Below are 18,210 nucleotides of genomic sequence, written 5' to 3'. Positions count from 1 at the left end.
TGGATAACCTTTGACCCAGTAATACCACTACTAGGCTTATAACCCCATAAAAATCAAAAGGACCCACCTACATGTACAATAATATTTATAGTAGCTCTGTTTATAGTGGTAAAGAATTGGAAACAGAGAATATACCCATAGGGAATGGTTGAACAAATTATGATATGTGAATGTGATGGAATACTATTGTGGTATAAGAAATAATGTAGAAGACGGTTTCAGAGAAACCAGGGAAGATTTCTATGAACTGATACAGAATGAAGTAAACAGAGATAATTAGAACAATTTATACGAGATTGTAAAGACATACAACTTTGAAAGACTTATAAACTCTAATCAACACAATGGCCTACCATGCTTCCAGAGTACTCATAAGGAAACATTCTACCCACCTCCTATTAAGAAGTAATGACTCTAAAGTACAGATTGAGACTTGCTTTTTTTTTGGGAGGGGACATGGCTAATGAGGGAATTTGTTTTGCTTGACTGCATGTTTGTAACAGAGGTTTAAATTTTCTTGCTTTTTCATTTGGGGGAAGTAAGAGAGATAATTTAAGTCTGAAATTAAAATCAATTTTTAAAAAGGGAATAAAAGACTTAGCAATGGGATAAATATGCTTTACAAATGATATTTTAGAGCTTATCAGCTTTCATGCTTAATCAATCTTGCCTAGGCTTACTAGGATAATAGCACTGTATTATATCTAGCAAGACCATTTTAAAATGGCAATTGCTCAAAAAGAAAAAGCTATTGTCACTGAAGGCTATATGTTTAAGTTTATTTGTTTGTTTCTCTCCCTCCTCCCCCAGCCAATTCTATCTGATTGCAACCTGTATTTCTTTTAGGCCTGGACAGTTTTCTTTCTGGACTGGCTTTGCATCCCAGATTATTTCCAAGGCTGAATCTTGCACTTTAGTCACATTGTTTCAGATATACTTACACTGCTCAAAAAATCTTTGCTTCTTATATGTTGCAATAGAAATGGCCACCCACACTTTCCTTATTTTCCCAAAGTGAGCCCATTCTCCCAGAATATTCATATTCATTTTCATTCTTTCTTTCTCCATCCCTCCCTCCTGCCCTCCCCCCCTCCCCTTTAGGGCTTCCCATCTCAGTCTTCAATTCCACACAAGCCTCACTTCCCACTCCAAGTAAAACAACTGCAGAGGTTACCGTCAAGTTTTTCAATTAACAATGAGAGCTTTCCAATTTGGCAATGGGGCATAAATGATTTAGATTTCCTAGTATTTGGATACTTTTTCCTTCCTCAGAAACGTTTTACACATCTGGCTTGACCTCATTTTCTTTACTGTCCTGCTCACTTCTTAGCATTCAACTTTTCACCCCAGCTTCCATACGAATTTCAGCCTGCATGCACAAAGTGCTCACCCATGCTTTTAACACGGTCCCTGAGCTTGCCCCAAAGCCATGTTTCATTTCAATGCCATGCTTACATACGGTATTAATGCTGCTTTGGGAGCGAGTCATTAGAGAGCAAGCTCCCCTAGATGATGTGCCCTCAGGAGCTCCAGACAAGGTTTTGGTTTTTTTTTTCCTTTTTTTTTTTGGTGGGGTGTGGATTTATTTTCAAATGGATTTACAAGACTCTTCCCCATCCCCCTCCTCCCCTCCCTTTTCTCTCCTCCCCACCGCTCCTGCTTTTTCAAATAAGGACAGTGGGAAATTTGGTGCTTCATTTTATCATACTCTATTCTTGGTCTCCTAGCATCACAGCTATATAAGAACAAACTAAAACCAACCCCCTGCATTGGAACTGAGCAGGATTTTACTGAAAGGCAAAACAACAACAGCCACCCAGGCAGCCAGATTCCTCCCACCTGTGCCCTAGCCCCAACCACTGTGCAAATCAAGTGCCCATTTCTCAGTTCAGAAGGAAGGAAATTGGGAAAGTAATCTAATTACTAAATTATTTGGTAGTAAGTTAATTCCATTAGTAAAAAATTCCAAAGGTCTACAAATGAAATATTACATAAATTAGACCTTAAAAAAAACTGGAAAAAACAAACAAAAAAACCAACCACCACCCCCAATATGAATTGCCATAGTAAAATGGGCATCAAGGAACAGGCATAACTTGACAAGTACATGGATCAAGGATTTAGATTTTACCTTAGAGGCCATCTAGTCTAACTCCCTCTTTTTACAGATGAGGAAACTGAGGCCTTGAGAGATTAAAAGATGTGCCCCAGGCAGCAGACAAAGGATTGGAACAGAGGTCCTCTTAAAAAAGTCCATAGTTAACGTTCTTTCCACATGGAAATTGTTAGAGTTTTTTTCTGATGGCATGATTTTATTAACTTGGGACACGAGTGATTGTTTTGTGAGAAACCCTTGAATGGCATATAAAATGATTCATCATAGCTGCCAACGGCAAATGGATCCATTAGTTGAGCACAAGGCCCAGGCCACTGTGATATTAAGTACATTCATCCCAACAGGCTTTTTATGTGTCAAAACACAGGGCATGAAACTGGAGAAAATTTCAAGTAGGAGGGCAGATGACTCACGCTAAAGTGAACCTCCCCAGTTGGGGGTTTGGTTGGCTTAAATTCCCTTTTTGTTGACTCCATTACTCATGGAAGTAGTTAGGCCCCATTAGAAGTGAAGGGATCAAGCTGCTAGGGAAGATTTGGAATGACATGGCTTATATACTAGCTCCACTTTAAATTTTAGTTCAAGATATAAAGACTCAGAAGAAAACTCCACATGCAATATTGACTGCTTTTTTAGATAGCACTTTCTAACTTCTGAGCTGTAATCTAGGCATAACCCATTTAGTAATATCTCTCTTTTCCCAAGAGCCAGGTTGGTTTTGTATTTTAAAGTAGCTAGAGTATAACTCTATGGCATGTGTTCATATATTTACTTTTGTTTGATTAACCATCTGAAAGTCAAAAGAGTGCTAGGTGCTATAAACAAAGAAAAAGGCATTCTCTAGTGGGATTACCACCAAGAAGCAAAGGTAGGCAGGCATTGCACAGTGTGAGAATCTGCTGGGGTTCTGGGGGCTCCATATCTCATGGGATTGACAGAGTAGAGAGGAAAAGGATCAGAAAGGGAGGAGTAGCAGAAGGCATTAGGTCTTTGCTTTAATATAAAAGCAGCATGCTTTGAAACCTGGTGCACCGTAGAGCACTGCCACCAATCTGAGAGCAAGAATTTTTAAAATTACCTTTCATCTTGATGGAAAACTCCCCCAGAAGATGCTCCAACTCTGTTTCAATGGTACACATGTTCTAAGAAGGAAAATATAATATCTGCATCAGAGCAAAGTTCCTTGAAAAAAAATAAACTACCTTGTGCATCTTATGGGCCCGTGTCTAAGGAATTCCAAAGCCCTTTCTAGACATTATCTACTCAGGGGTCTCAGCAGTTCCTTGAAGTAGAGGAGGGAATGAAATTGTACAACAGTGCCATCCTATGAAATTATCTCTTCCTCTCAGGAAATTTCCTATCCAAGTAAACCATCCAGGTGAAAATGTTTTGTTCAGCTGTGTCCAACTCTTTGTGACCCCATTTGGGATTTTCTTGGCGAAGATATTGGAGTGGTTTGCCATTTCTTTCTTCAGCCCATTTTACAGATGAGGAACTGAGGCATATAAGTGACTTGTCCAGAATCACACAGCTGTGTCTGGGGCCAGATTTGAACTCATGAAAATGAGTCTTCCTGATTCTAAGCTCAGTGCTCTATTTACTGTGCCACCTAGCTGCCGCAGGTAAAAATTATCCAAGTAATAATTAGAGAGATTCCATTCTTTCATTAAAAGAGAACTGATTGCTATGAAAACGATAGAGCTAGATGCTTATAGAAATGGATCACACGAAGCAACAAATCACATTTATATTGAATTTATAAAAGGCTGTCTGCTCTCAACTCTCTGAGGCATATAATGAAAGTATTATTGTCCCCATTTTATAGATGAGGACATTGAGACTCAGGGAGACATACCTAGTAAGTGTCGGAGCTAGGATTTAAACTGAAGTCTTTGGACTCCAGATCCAGTATTCCTTACATTCTCCACACTGCCTTAACAGAATAACAGTATGCATTGTGTGTAGTTATGCAGCTACAGAAGTCCATGACATTGTAGTTTGAACACAAAAACTGTCTAGAAGACCAAAGCTGTTTGGTTTGGCATGGCAATGGCATCGATGAAATCCAGTGTCACGACCCCAAAGATATGATAGCTGGACCTGCAGACATTTTTATCTACTCCCTGACCTTGATCTTATTTGCCAATGCTAGCCCTACTCACTTTATCCTTCAATATCTCTCAGAGAATATTGGGCTTAAGAGCTAAAATCAGTTACTTTTCATCCTGGACAAAAGATGAAAAGGAACGAAAAATACTTCCAAGTTAGACAGAATGGGATATAAGCCCATCTGCTCCATTGCTCAGTCATTTATTTATTCAACAAACATTTAATGAGTACTTACTATTTACAAGGTACTGCTGCTGAGAGGGATACAAAGATGTAAATGGGACCCTACCCTTTAAGAGTTTATCTTGTAAGGGAGAAAAGATATATTTGGTGCACTGAAAGATAGGATGTGATCAGATTTTAAGAATGGTACAAAATATAATAGTTAGATGGAGAGTGAGATCATTCACAACTGTCCTTGAATATACTAACTATAGATACTGTTTAATAGCCAAACAAGCCCAGTACTCACCTTCACAACAAATCCCCACAAATAGTAAAAAAATTACAATAGAAAAGAAGAGCTTCAATTGGGGGGTGGGAGGGACTGCAGGGGAACAAGGCAGTCATGTGCTTGGTGTTTGTTTCTTGGAATGATTTTATTTAGAGGTTGAATGGATTAGCACATACCTCAGTATATTCCTTGTAGCTCCTGTTGATTTCAGATAAACTCTCTTTGGCAGCTTTGCTGGCTGGGGAGGTGGCAAATGCTTGCTTCATTTTGCTAGCGCCATCTTGGAGACGTCTTTGGATACAATAGGCCTCATAGAGTTCATCCACCTGGTCATGATAAAAATATTTAACCCAGGAGATGTAAGTAGCTGGTTGTCTTACTTGAGGGAAGAAATTATGATGCTTCATGTTTTGACATTAGCAAGGAAGGAATCATGGGTGAAACATTACTAAGGAAAATGAGATAATCATTTGAACTATGTGCTCATTTTGATTAGTTTGTTATTGCTACTAAAAACAAATTCAATATAACTAATTTTTTTTTCTTTTAAAAAGACTAAAAATAGGGGTGGCCAGGTAGCACAGCAAGTAAGAGCATCGGCTCCAGTATCGGGATGACCTGGGTATCGAATCCGGGCTCAGACACTTAGCACCCACCCAGAAACACCTGGCCATATAACCTTGAGCAAGTTACTTAACCCCGATTGCTTTAAAAAAAAAAAGACTAAAAATAAACACAAAATTGGTGAAAGATTTTAGTTAAAAATGCAATAATAGCTTACACACATATATAATGACTTGAAGGCTACAATGAATTTTCCTCCAACAATACTGTGAGGTAGGTAGATGGTGTAAGTATTTTTATCTCTTTACCAATGAGGAACTAAAACTCAGGAAAGATAAGTGACCAAAGATAAATACTAAGTATCTCAGAGCTGGGATTTGAAACCTGGTTTTTGCAATTTTTTTTAAGTGCAGGAAAGGAAAGTGAGATAGTTGTTTTGACAATAGGGTTGTACTCATGTGCTTAAAATCAGCAAGTTTTATTTTTTGAAGCACAGAAAACTAACTTTTTCCTCTCTTACATTTGTATATTCCAACTTTTTCATGACAATGTCTATTCAACACTCTTTATGTCTATTCAACATGTCCATTCATACTCTTCATCACTTATCAGACGCATCAATACTACTCTGTTATATAATTACATTAAAATACTTCTTACTAAAAAAGATTAGTGATCTCAATGATATCTGAACATCTCAGGAGACAGTCAAAAAAATTCACTCCTTAGTGGTCAGCCAGACTCTGGTGAGGAATCTTTCTACCATTTTGTTAGGCTGTACCTTGGATGATCTTTGCTGACCAGAGTTTGAAGCCTGACTTGATGGGAACTATCTGAGCTTCTGTTTTCCTGGTTTGGCTTTCCAAAACACAAACTCTGTTTCTTGAATTGAGAATAGGAAGTAGGTTTTTTTGATACTATTTTGAAAAACTGAAGAAGGTATATTTCTCTACAACATTTCACCTTAACTTTCAGCTTATAATAAATAAATTCAATTACTCAAGGTTGGCTTGATAATATAATTAATTTAAGGACCTTTCAGAGGCAGATTAGAGATGGGAAGTTAAAATAGCACTTCCACAGGCAAAAATAAAACTTTTCCCCCTCTGCAATACACCATTACTAAGTAAATCTAACTAGTTTTAAATTACTTGTATTCTTATTTCTGTACTAGCTCTTTGGCTTCCAAAGGAACTTAGAAATTGATGTTCTAGCATAATTATGAGTTGGATAGTTTCTCTCTTAAATTTTAAAAAGATATTTTTCCTTTAAAAGCAAATTTCTGGTTTTCCAGTGGAAGGAACTACAACTTATTACAGTATTCCCTGTGTTTAATTTTTTTCTTCTGTACAGAGTGACAGTTCTACTTAACTTAGGGCAAGGCAATTTTTAGAATGAAGCTAATAGTCTCTTTGTTAAAGAATCCCCTGTGATGGGGTGGCCAGGTAGCACAGCAAGTAAGAGCACCGGCTCCAGTGTCGGGATGACTTGGGGATTGAATTCTGGGCTCAGACACTTAGCATCCACCCAGAAACACCTGGCCATGTAACCTTGAGCAAGTTATTTAACCCCAATTGCTTAGGGGCAGCCAGGTGGCTCACCGAGTAAAGAGCACCGGCTCCAGTGTCGGGATGACCTGGAGATCGAATCCCGGGCTCAGATACTCAGCACCACACCCAGAAATAACTGGCCATGTAACCTTGAGCACATTACTTAACCCCGATTGCTTTAAAAAAAAAAAAGAATCCCCTGTGGCTATCCACTTGATCAATCAGGCCTCAAAGGGGCCCTCTGGAACTCAAAGAGAAGAGATGCATGGACCTAGCTCTTTTCCTTTTCTCAAGGAGTTGAGTGATGACTTACAGAATCTTACTGTTGATGAAAAATGTTTATTTGCTAATCCCATAGGGGGAATAGAGGGAAAAGAACTAATGAAGATGGAAAATACTCCTCTTGTTCTTTTTCTAGAATAAGAAGAGGAAGAGGAAACATAGCTTTGTGTGCCCTGAAGTGGATTGGACCTAGGATAAAAGCTTAAAGTGATGCTGGCAACTTCAGATATAAAATCTCTAACCTTTAATTTATTTCAATAAACAAAAATGAATTTTCTGTATTGGTAGATTATAAAAATCATTTTGTTGGGTAATTAAAACTATGTTTATAATGAATGTTTACATACTGTTACCATAGCTATGTTTCTGTGCATATGATTTATTTCTGTGATTTATACAAGCATGTGTAGATACTTAAATGTATGCAATAGAATTGAAAAGTAATGAGGCCAAAACATCCCATCCACCCCAAGACCAGTCTCATCACTTCTTAGTTATAACCTGTGTATATAATTTGCCAATATAAATACCTGGTACTGTAATTAAAAAAATTTTTTTTATTGACTTGTTCGTCGACCGGTTTAATGAAAATGATTTTTAAACTGATGGTAATCTGGTACTTAAACACTTCCTCCCCAACAGAGATGTAGAACTGATTATACTTCTACTATCAACAGATGCCTACAGAGTTTTAAGGACTAGATTCAACACATTTTGTTTTTTTCTTGCTGTATCAGCTCAGAATGAAGATGGAAGAGGAGCAGAGACCAAAATGGGGAAAATCTTGTTGGGTTTCCGGCCTGCTACATTTTTGGGAGGGAAGAAACAACAGGAAGACAATTATTTAGGGAGTAGGCATGATGACAATTTACAGATAAAGCCCTGTTGTATGGTGTCATTAAAACACAAGGTAAAGAAGAGAAAAGAGAGAGACAGCAGACAGATTCCATGAGATGGAAGAATTAATACAAAGAACACCAGGCATTTTTCCGAATTATTCTGAATCTTCCTTCTTCCATCCCCTCGTCTGCTGTGGGCCTTAATTTCCTGCCTGCCCGAGAGTCACTTCTGCAAGGAGTTCCCCATAGACCCAATTCAAGAAGACCTATATTGATCAGTAACTTAAGAACGTAGAGTCAGAAGAAAAATGATAGGAACTTCAATTACCTTACTAATGTGAAACTCCAGTCGTCTCATGTATCTTTCGATTGTTTTGATTTGCTAAAATTAAAAAAAAAAGTTTGAAAAAATAATCATTTGAAGATTAATTTAAATTAATGGATACATTTCTGCACTGACACAGCTATCAATCATTAAAACAGGCCACTGAACACTTCTTTGTTTCTACTGAACCTGCTCTTATACATAGCAGCAATTTGTACATAATTTTGCAAGAAGCTGATTTAAATAATAATACATATTTTTCCTGGGGCATGAACTTATTTAAACTTTTTGTATCCCTCTCTCTGAACATGTAGGACAAATAATTAAACTGTTTATGAGAATCTTGAGATGAAATAATATTTTCCTAGGGTGTATGCAAGCTGCTTTACTGTGTATTTTTTTTAAGAGAGCACCTGTTTCGGCTAAGGGACTCAAAGTTCTTGGGAAATTAAATGGTTTATCAATAAATGAAAGACTATTGGGGTATTTTAGAAATAAGAACCAAGTTCACAAACATATTCTAAAGCTGAGAGTCTGGAGACAGGTGGTATAATTGACAAAATGCGATTCAATTCTTGGTTGGTTCTGTAAATGAAAGATTATATCAAGGAAATCAAGAATAATCAGTTTTTCAGATGTCATCACACAAGTCCTGAGGGTAAATCCTCTTACCCTTGTCCAAATCAATAACAACCAAGTAAATGAGGGGAAGAATTTGTTACTTACCTTATCTAGGTCATATAGAACACCCTAGAATGAAGAAAGGAACAGAAGAATTAACTTATCTTCTCCCAAATTGCTATTGACATTACTGAAGAAAGCCAGCTTACATTTTTAACCCTGTCTCTTAGGTCGTAACAATCAGCTCCATCTGATACTCTCCCTGCTGTAAAAAGTGGGTGAGTGTCTTCTAAGAGCCATTGGGACTTATTGCAAACACCAGGACCAGTTTTTGAAATGCTACCTCTTCACTTTAGATTTCCATAGTTAATTTGAAGGATGTGTGAATTCAAGTACAGGTAGTCAGTTAAGGGAGGTGATGGGGATATAGTTGAATGAGTAGCAGTGATATATATATATATATATTCTCCTGTACTTTCATAGGGCTTAAGATGGTCACTACATCCAAATAAAATGTTTAATAAGAGATTTGTTGACAAGGCTTTAAAAATGTCTGAAAACCAATCTTGTTACTCTATAACACCTTTTCTGTGTTATAGACCCCTCTGATAGCCTTGAAGCCTATGCACCCCTTCTCAAAATTCCAAAAGGAAATCAATTGTATTGAAATATATTTATCAAAATATAAAAAAAAAAAACAGTCCCCAAACGCTAGGCTAAGAAGCCCTGATGTAACCCGAACACATAATTTTGTAGATGAACAAATTGAAACCTAGAGGAATACAGTGATTTGTCCAAGATCACAAAACTCAAATTCAGATCTAATATCCCCATGTTCAATGCCCTTTTGGGTTATAGAACTAACAAAAGCGGGGCGGCCAGGTAGCACAGCAAGTAAGAGCACCGGCTCCAGTGTTGAGAAGACCTGGAGATCGAATCCCGGGCTCAGACGCTTAGCACCCACCCAGAAACACCTGGCCGTGTAACCTTGAGCAAGTTACTTAACCCCAATTGCTTAGGGGTGGCCAGGTGGCTCAGCGAGTAGGAGCACCGGTTCCAGTGTTGGGACGACCTGGAGATCAAATCCCGGGCTCAGACACTCAGCACCATACCCAGAAATAACTGGCCGGGTAACCTTGAGCAAGTTACTTAACCCCAATTGCTTAAAAAAAAAAAAAAAAAGAACAAAAGCAGTGAAAAGTTACCTATTTTGCTTCCTGACTTTACACTTATGTTGCTCACATTGACCTACTAACATCAGCTGAGATTGCAGACTAGGTTCAAAGTCAATTGTAATGAAAATGTATTGAGCATCATTACTCCGGCCAAATGGGGTCATTTTTGCTTTTATGTGCTCAGAAGCATGCAAGCACTTAACTTACGTAAGGTTGAACAATGGCTCTTTCCAAAAACCATACCAGAAACAACCCAACTACTTCTCCCCCTAATCCTTTTTTTTCTTCCTCTCCTCTTCCATCCACACTAAATAATGGCAGCACTCATATGATCATAGATTGGGATGTGACTTCTGAAGTCATCAAATCCAAAACTCTTGTTTTACAGAAAAGGAAACTGAGGCACAGAGAGGTTAAGTTATTTGCCCAGAATCAAATATTCTGTAAGTGTCTGAGGCAAGACTAAAATCCATGTTCTCCTGATCCACATCCAGTGCCCTTTCATCTACATTATGCTATCTTTCAAAGTAAAAAAAAAAGCTGGTGATTTTTTTTTAGGGATAGATAGGCATTCTGTGTGTAATTGACATGTCCAAAGACTCTGTAAACTTTTCAACTCTATGCATTTGTGTATCTCTCTGATGGGTCCCAATCTACAGCTCTTCTTTCTTCTGCTGCTTCTCTGACACCTATCTCCACCACTCTGTTCCCTCCATCAAGGAAAGAACGACAGAATTTTTGAATTGCATTAGCCTGTATAGTCAACATGCTAGAGGAACACAAGAATGTAATCACAAAACATCCTCCACCCCTCCAAATCCTCCCCCTCCCCCCTGTTGGTTCTTCTTTCTTCTGAACTTTGGATTTTCTCTGAACCTAAACTCTTCCCAAAACAATTACAGCTAGTAGACAGTGTATCACCAACTTTAAAACACTTAAAGATTGGAGATAGCAATTTACAACTTAGATCTGCTTTTCCTAAAAGCTGGCTCCCCACCCCCACCTTCCACTAAAACCTTAGGTTCCTGTCTTTGCGATTGAAACCAACAGATTGTTAGAGTATTGGTGACAGGATAGTACCTACCAGGCGAGAGTTTCTTTTCATGTCTTTTAACTGAGCAGTCAACTTGTCCAACTCTGTCTGATGAACCTCCAGATACTCACTACAAAGAGAAGGTCAAAAAGGTAATTGTGAACTCTGAATTATGTCAAACAAAATCTGGCGATGACTACTGACCTCTTCCAACTTCCCTTGAAGAGAGATTACACAGAGGAGTCTTGTTTTGTGGAAGGGATGATGTAGGCACCCACATCTTTTTACTGTGTTGTTACAAATGCTGGGGCAATAGTGCTTGGTGCATTTAATATCATACAGATAGGGAGGTGGATCCAATATGGCAGAATAGCAAGAAGTATAATGAGCTCCCCTATCCACAACTCCTTTAAACAGATATAGGAAATGTACCAAAACAAATCCATATCAGGAAAACCAAGGGGGAAAAATCATATGGCAAGTCATTTTTCTAGCTCAGGTTGGCATAGGGAGATAGCGAGAAAGGTCTGCTGACTCTGGGGAGAGGCCTTGCAGAGCATCCCAATATAATGAGAGGCTGTGCACCAGGGCAAGAAGAGATCCCAGGTCTAGCAGAGAGAGGCTTAAACACGTGCAAGAAGCAGGAATAGCTGTGAACTGGTGACCCTGTTGCTTATTACCCAGTTCTGGGTCACAAATCTGGGGCTGAGAAAAGGACATGTAACTAGGCACAGCATTCCAGAGTAACAGAGACAAATTAAAAAATGTGGCAGCTGAGCAGCTCAGACCTTAGGGGTGGAGTAGAATCTCAGCTCCATCCTCTAGTTCAGTATGAAGCATGTAGTAGAATAACCAAAGCTGGAATCTCAGACCAAAGGGGAACCTGCAGTTCTGTCCAGCTGGCTTACTGGTGGCTGAGCCCCCAGAGAATACCAAATAGGGTATTCTATTGCTCAGATTTAAACCTAAGTCAGAAACTTGCAGAACTCAGACCAAAGTGGCAGCAGTCAGATTTTGCCCCAGATCACAATACTTGGGGAGCATTTAAAGCTCCAGCTTTAAATCCAGCCTGAATTGACCCTGGGATCCTGGAATAACACAACACTTGATATCCCAAGAAAGGAGCAGCACGGTCAGCCCAATTCATTCCAGAAGTGCTTGGAGCCCAGCCCTAACATCAGGTCCAATCAGCAAGTAGGCTGAATGAGCAAACTAAAAAGAATCCCTCCATAAAAAGCTATTATGGTGACAAGGATGCTCAAGATACAAACCCAGAAGAAGAGAATGACTACAAAATATACAAGCAAAGCCTTAAAGAAAATCACAACTTGAGTACATGTCTGAGATTCCTAGAAGAGATTAATACTTAAAGAGTTAAAATGTTTTTTTTTAATAAATAAAATGAGAATACTACAGGGAAAAATTATAAAAGAAATGAAAGTTATAGTAGAAGAAAAATTGGAAAGGGAATTAACAGCTTGGCAGAAAAGGTGAAAAAAAAACTGCCCTAAGCAACAAACTGAATGAAAATTAAGTCAGACCAGATAAAAGCTAATGATTCCATGAGACAAAAAATATTTTAAAAAATGTCAAAAATAGAAGTGTGAGGTAATCTCACAGCAAAAACAACTGACACGGAAAAAGGTATCAAGGAGAGATGGAAAGACTTACATGAACTGATGCAAAGTGAAGTGAGCAGAATTAGGAGAACATTGTACACAGCAACAGCAATATTGTACAATGATCCACTGTGAATGACTTAGCTATTCTATACAATGATCCAAGAAAATCCAAAGAACTCATGATGAAAAAATCTTATCCATCTCCAGAGAAAGAACTGATATTGTCTGAATACAGACTAAAGCATACTATTTTTCCTTTCTTTTCTTTTCTATTCTTTTCCTTTATTTATTTCTTCCACAAAATGACTAATATGGAAATATACATGATTGCACATGTATAATCTTTATCAGATAACTTACTGTCTCAGGGAGGGGAGAAGCGGGGGGAACAAATTTGGAACTCAAAACTTTTAAAAAATGAATGTAAAAGTTGTTTTTACAAGTAATTGGGGAAAATTAAAATATGTTTAAAAAGAAGGAACCAGGTTATAAATAGCTTTAAAAGATAAACATAGGATTTTATAGTTGATCATGGAAGAAGTAGGAAGCCACTGGCATTCATTGAACAGAGGGGATGACATGATCAGACCTATACTTTAGGAAGGTTTCTTTGGTCATGGAGTGGAAGATAAATCAGAGGGGGGAGAGACTTAAGGCAGGGACACCAACCAGCAATGTATTGCAATAGTATCATATGATGCAATAGTTTGAGCTAATGAAGCTCCTCACTGGGGCTAGTGGGTATAAATGGAGGGATGGGAAAGTGTAAGCAATGTTGTGAAGGTAGAACCCACAGAATCTTTAAGCTGGATTGTACTACTTCATGAAAAACAAATGGAGCATACTAAAATCCTGACAACAAATATCCTGTTATACACCAGGGAAATCTTGTATCCTATCAATGAGATCTATAGAGAGGATTTATTCCACAATAATCAACTAACAATCACATTTTGTGTGTGACTGCTTGTATAAAACAGTCAGGGTTAGAAAGTGGCAAAGAATTATTGATGGAAATAAAATCTAGCAACAGACTCTACACTATCCTCCCCAGTTCCCCAACGCCCCCACACCCCCGCCCCTCCAAATCCCAAAACACACAGGTACAGTCCCTACAGAGTTTTATTCTGGAAATTACCTGGAAGATCATCTAATCCAACGGCCTCATTTTGCAGATGAAGCAACTGAAGTCATACCCTTTATTAGTACAAAGCACCACACAAATGTAATTAGAGGTGTTAAGTCACTTGTCCAGTGTGACTTCTTAGCTTTCATAACCTGTTTAAGGTGACAGAATGTTTTGGATGCTGGGAGTATATGATTAAACAAAAACCTACTAAGTTGAAAGTCATCAAACTTCAATTATGGGAAACCAATGAGGTGATCTTGGTACAGAGCCAGAATTTGATTTATAGATTGCTTTTATCCTTCGCATAACTATTCTTTATGGAGCAAAATTTATTCAGCTTATGATCCTTTTGCAGATTCAGCTGCATTCAGTACTCACTGTTCTTGGACTAACAAGTAGAGATATGAATTTTTTTAAGTATTGCTATATTCAGAAGAGTGAAGTGTTGTATACTACCAGAACAAAAATGTTGTGGGATTTCTTTTCTTTTCACCCTCTCTTTATGACATGAGCAGACAGCTGATGTGCAGCACCTCAAAGAGTCAATGATCTCTTTAGATCTGGTTCTGATCATAGGGTCCTGAAGTTCAGAGCTAGAAAGAACCTTAGAGGTCACATGATCCAACCTTTCCATTTTACAGATGAGGAAACTAAGGTCTAGAGAAGTAGGGACTTGCCTAAGGTCACAAAAGTATTAAGTAACAAATCTGGGATTCAAATTCAAGTCTTCTGACTCAAAATCTAAGAGCATGCTTTCCACTAATGCCTTGATATCCCAGTCTCATGAATTTATGACATGCCATGAAAGCCTCACCTATTTCAAGTCTTCAGGAATGGTTTGGAACATTTCTTTTGGTCCTCTGCAGTATACAGGACTCACTGGACATTGTAAGAACACCTTATAAAATTAGCCAATTAGCTGTTTTCAAAGGCATGGATAGAGTCTAAATTCTGAATGATGAAAGAAAGGAAAGGAAAAAAGCAGTGAAGAAGGAAGAGAAGGAAAGGAAAAAGCAAGGAATGAAGGAAAGAAAAAGGAAGCAGGGAAAGAAACTGAGAGATAAGAGAGAAAGATACTGTTTAAGCAAGCAAGGTTAACTCAGTTCAAAGTGTTGACTTACTTAAGTCCATTCTTTAGGGATCGGTAGACCTCTTCTACTCTTTTAGGCTGAGGCTCTTTGGGAGGGCTGTTACTTTTGTATCCTAAATTGTGCATCTTCTTTAGTTTGGCCTGCGGCTTCTTGAGTGCTGAAGTATTTTCAATGAAGGAATTGCATCTACAAAATGAAAAAAAGTCAAAAGTGTTCAATCAGATACATATGTGAGAGAGGAAAAACCTCACCAAAAAGGTACCTTTGGATCTTATCATCTTTTCTCAGACCACTGTCTCCAGGTGAGGACAAATGCTTCCTTGTACACATAAGATTTGAGCCATCCTTCCATAGCCTCATAGTATTTGATTTGTGACTCACTGAGATCTTTTCTACTAACGGTTAGCTAGCTAACACTCAGAGGCCAGTCCCACTTAAGTGATACATTCCAAATGAAAGTCATGTCTGTTCACTTTGAACCTCAAAGGGGCAAAGCAGATAGATCTTGAAGTAAGTGGAAAGAATAGATAAGCCCTGGTGAAGCCTATGAAACAGATGTATTTCAGAAAACCAGGGACATGCTCTATTGCACAGAGTCCAGAGTTTCCCAGTTACCTCACATTACAGTGAAGTAAACACCCTCAGCCCCAATGACAACTTTCTCATGTTGCAGTTTTATGGAGTGGGAGTGTAAAATTTTTGTGGTCTCCCTGGGACACAAGATGCTTCAAAGTAACATTAGGAGTAGCTGTTTCTTCAAAGTGGATGCCAAGGCAAATGGACCTCAGCCATCAGTTTAGGGAAGGCTACACAAAAACCAACTAAGCCAATTGTATGGCTAAGTGATGAAATTACTGGGTCTCCTGTTATTAGGAACAGGTGACCAAGAGGTCCAAGCAAGCTAGCAGGTGTTTTTATATCCTGCTGGCAAGTCATAACCTACCATACCACTGGCAAGTCTACCACCATCAGTATGAACAGCTAGGTGGTACAGTGGGTAGAGCACTGGGCTTGGAATCAGAAAGACTCATATTCTTGAGTTCAAATCTGGCTTCAGACACTAGCTGTGTGATCCTGGGCAAGTCACTCACTTAATCCTGTTTGCCTCAGTTTCCTTACCTGTAAAGTGAGCTGGAGAAAGAAATGGCAAACCACTCCAGTATCTTTGCCAAGAAAACCCTAAATTGGGTTGTGCAGAATTGGACAGGACTGAAATAACTCAACAACAGCAATGCCATCTATGATTCTACGATTTTGTGATCATAGACTGGGCCAAGTAAGAGGAAAGGCTGTGCAAAGTGTACAACCATGAGGCAAATGTGGGCAATACTCTATCACAGGGCTGAGATGGGACTTCTGGAGGGCAGTGGGATTGAAGAGAAAGAATGATCCTGGATTTGGAGTTCCAGAGTCTTGTTCAACTCCCAGTGCTGGTTTGAATCCCAAACCTGGCACTTGCTATCTGTGGGACTCTGAGCAAGTCAAACTCTTTGCTCTTCAGTTTCCTCATCTGTAAAATGTTGTACAAGATTGTTCCAGTTCTAAATCTATGATCTTATGATCTCACATTTTTGGAAAAAGCTCGACAAGTTTTATGGCATTTTGCTTATTTGCTGCCCTATATTTTCATGGTAAATTTTAAAAAGTCCTATCTCAGAGCAGAATCTGAATCTCTGCAAGATCAGTTTTAGATCAGGTTAAATCTCTAAGGGAAGTAGAGTCACCCCCATCCCCCAGTTTCTCTCAATGGGTCCTGAAGATGACATCTGTTCTCCCAAAGCCAGTCTGCCAGGGGCATAGTCTTAGTCCCTAGCATAATGTAATAATATGTCACTCATAGCCTCTGAATTCTATATGCCCACTGAGAAAATGTGTTGCATCTGCAGACAGTTTTCAAAATAAAAATTAACTCTACACATCACTAGTTTACCCTAAACTTTCAGAAAAATCTTCTTTGCTGGAGAAACCCAAATTACTTAATAAGAAACAACAGTGTTTGGTCTATGTCCTTAACCAGAGAAGCAGAGCCCTTTACTCAAAAGGAGAAAGCAAAACCCCAGGGTTTACTTTCATTCTCAGGTTGCAAGCATCCCCAAGATGACTGTGTGATACTTGCCTGGATCGCCTTTCTTGAAGACCACTGAAACCAGCAAAGGACTGGCTTCTAATAATCCCATTGGGCCCTCCTGGGGAGAATGACTGAGATCCTACCAACATGATTTCCGGGAGTCTGGTTGAAATTCCTGTAAAGATAAAAAGAAGGTTAGTGGCAAACACAGACAAAATACACAAAGCTTGTCAAAAATGATAAAATGGGTAACAATGCCACAAGACATGAGTCATGAGATCATTAAATGTTAAACACTCCTTTTTTTCCTATATGACAAAGTCCTTTTAAAACCAAGTATTCACCTCTCAGATAAGTGAAAAACTATTAATATTGATTTACAAAAATATAAATCTAAATATGTCAAAACTAGTCATTTCAAGTTTTCTTCAGTAGTTACTTTCATAAGGCTAAACTCTACATTCTGCAGAATTAAAATTTTGAAATATTCATATCCAGTAAGAACAAACAAAAACAAAGGCAGATTTATAATATAAATTCAGACAGAAAAGGTGAAACTAATGTAAAATTTTAAATTGAATCCTATGCTGTAAAATGATGGCTATAACATTAGGTTTTTTTTTCTTCATTTTAAAAGGAATAAAACTAACCCCAAACTCCATGTTCTAAAATTTCCAAGTTTTACAAGCAATCCAGATAGGCTGGCCAGAAAGACAGTAGTAGTGGGTGTGTGGATGGGGAGGGAAGGGAATGTTCTCACAAAAAAGGTAATAATCTCAGTAGTTTGATAAGAACTATGAAGAAAGGGGAGGACAGAAGGGAACAGCTATTTCAGTTCACTGCTTTTCTTCAGTGAAAAATCACCACTGGTAGGTCTAAGATTCAAAGTCAGATTGACTCCTGAACAATCTTTTCAATAGCAGACCTATAAACTGGCAATATAATAGTAGATAATTCTTTTCCCTACCTCTTGGTCCCATATTTAGCCATGGGAACACAAGTGGGTCCCATAAAATTATCATTGTTGTCACTTTATCTAGAAATGGTGAATGGTGAGTGATAGCAATGTTAGGTCAGTTGTTACCTAGGTGAAGATTTGAAGGTGGGCAGCCCAGTTTGTGGGGCAGATAGGTGGTGCAGTGGAGAGAATGCTGGGCCTGGAGTAAGGAAGTATCATCTTCCTGAGTTTAAATACGGCCTCACTTACTAGCTGTGTGACCCTGGGCAATTCC

General features: G+C 38.5%; 1 protein-coding gene across 3 annotated transcripts in view; it reads right to left on the bottom strand.

The window, feature by feature from the left end:
* Nucleotides 1–18,210, bottom strand: part of RIPOR2 (RHO family interacting cell polarization regulator 2) — a 129,919-nt gene that overhangs the window by 52,085 nt on the left and 59,624 nt on the right. For all 3 annotated transcript variants that reach the window (XM_069095040.1, XM_069095042.1, XM_069095041.1), the window contains exons 2-8: nt 17,027–17,153; nt 14,941–15,096; nt 11,120–11,198; nt 8,966–8,989; nt 8,243–8,296; nt 4,856–5,005; nt 3,195–3,258 (exon numbers count right to left, since the gene is read on the bottom strand). In XM_069095040.1, coding sequence (XP_068951141.1) covers nt 3,195–3,258; nt 4,856–5,005; nt 8,243–8,296; nt 8,966–8,989; nt 11,120–11,198; nt 14,941–15,096; nt 17,027–17,153 — 654 coding nt within the window. The remainder of the gene's footprint in view (nt 1–3,194; nt 3,259–4,855; nt 5,006–8,242; nt 8,297–8,965; nt 8,990–11,119; nt 11,199–14,940; nt 15,097–17,026; nt 17,154–18,210) is intronic.

Source organism: Petaurus breviceps, unplaced genomic scaffold, assembly GCF_028583685.1.
Source record: "Petaurus breviceps papuanus isolate PSGF00001 unplaced genomic scaffold, PetGlider_PUasm1.0 224, whole genome shotgun sequence".
Classification (NCBI taxonomy): domain Eukaryota; kingdom Metazoa; phylum Chordata; class Mammalia; order Diprotodontia; family Petauridae; genus Petaurus; species Petaurus breviceps.
The sequence above is the reverse complement of the archived record's forward strand: the minus strand, read 5'-3'. Positions and strand labels throughout refer to the sequence as shown.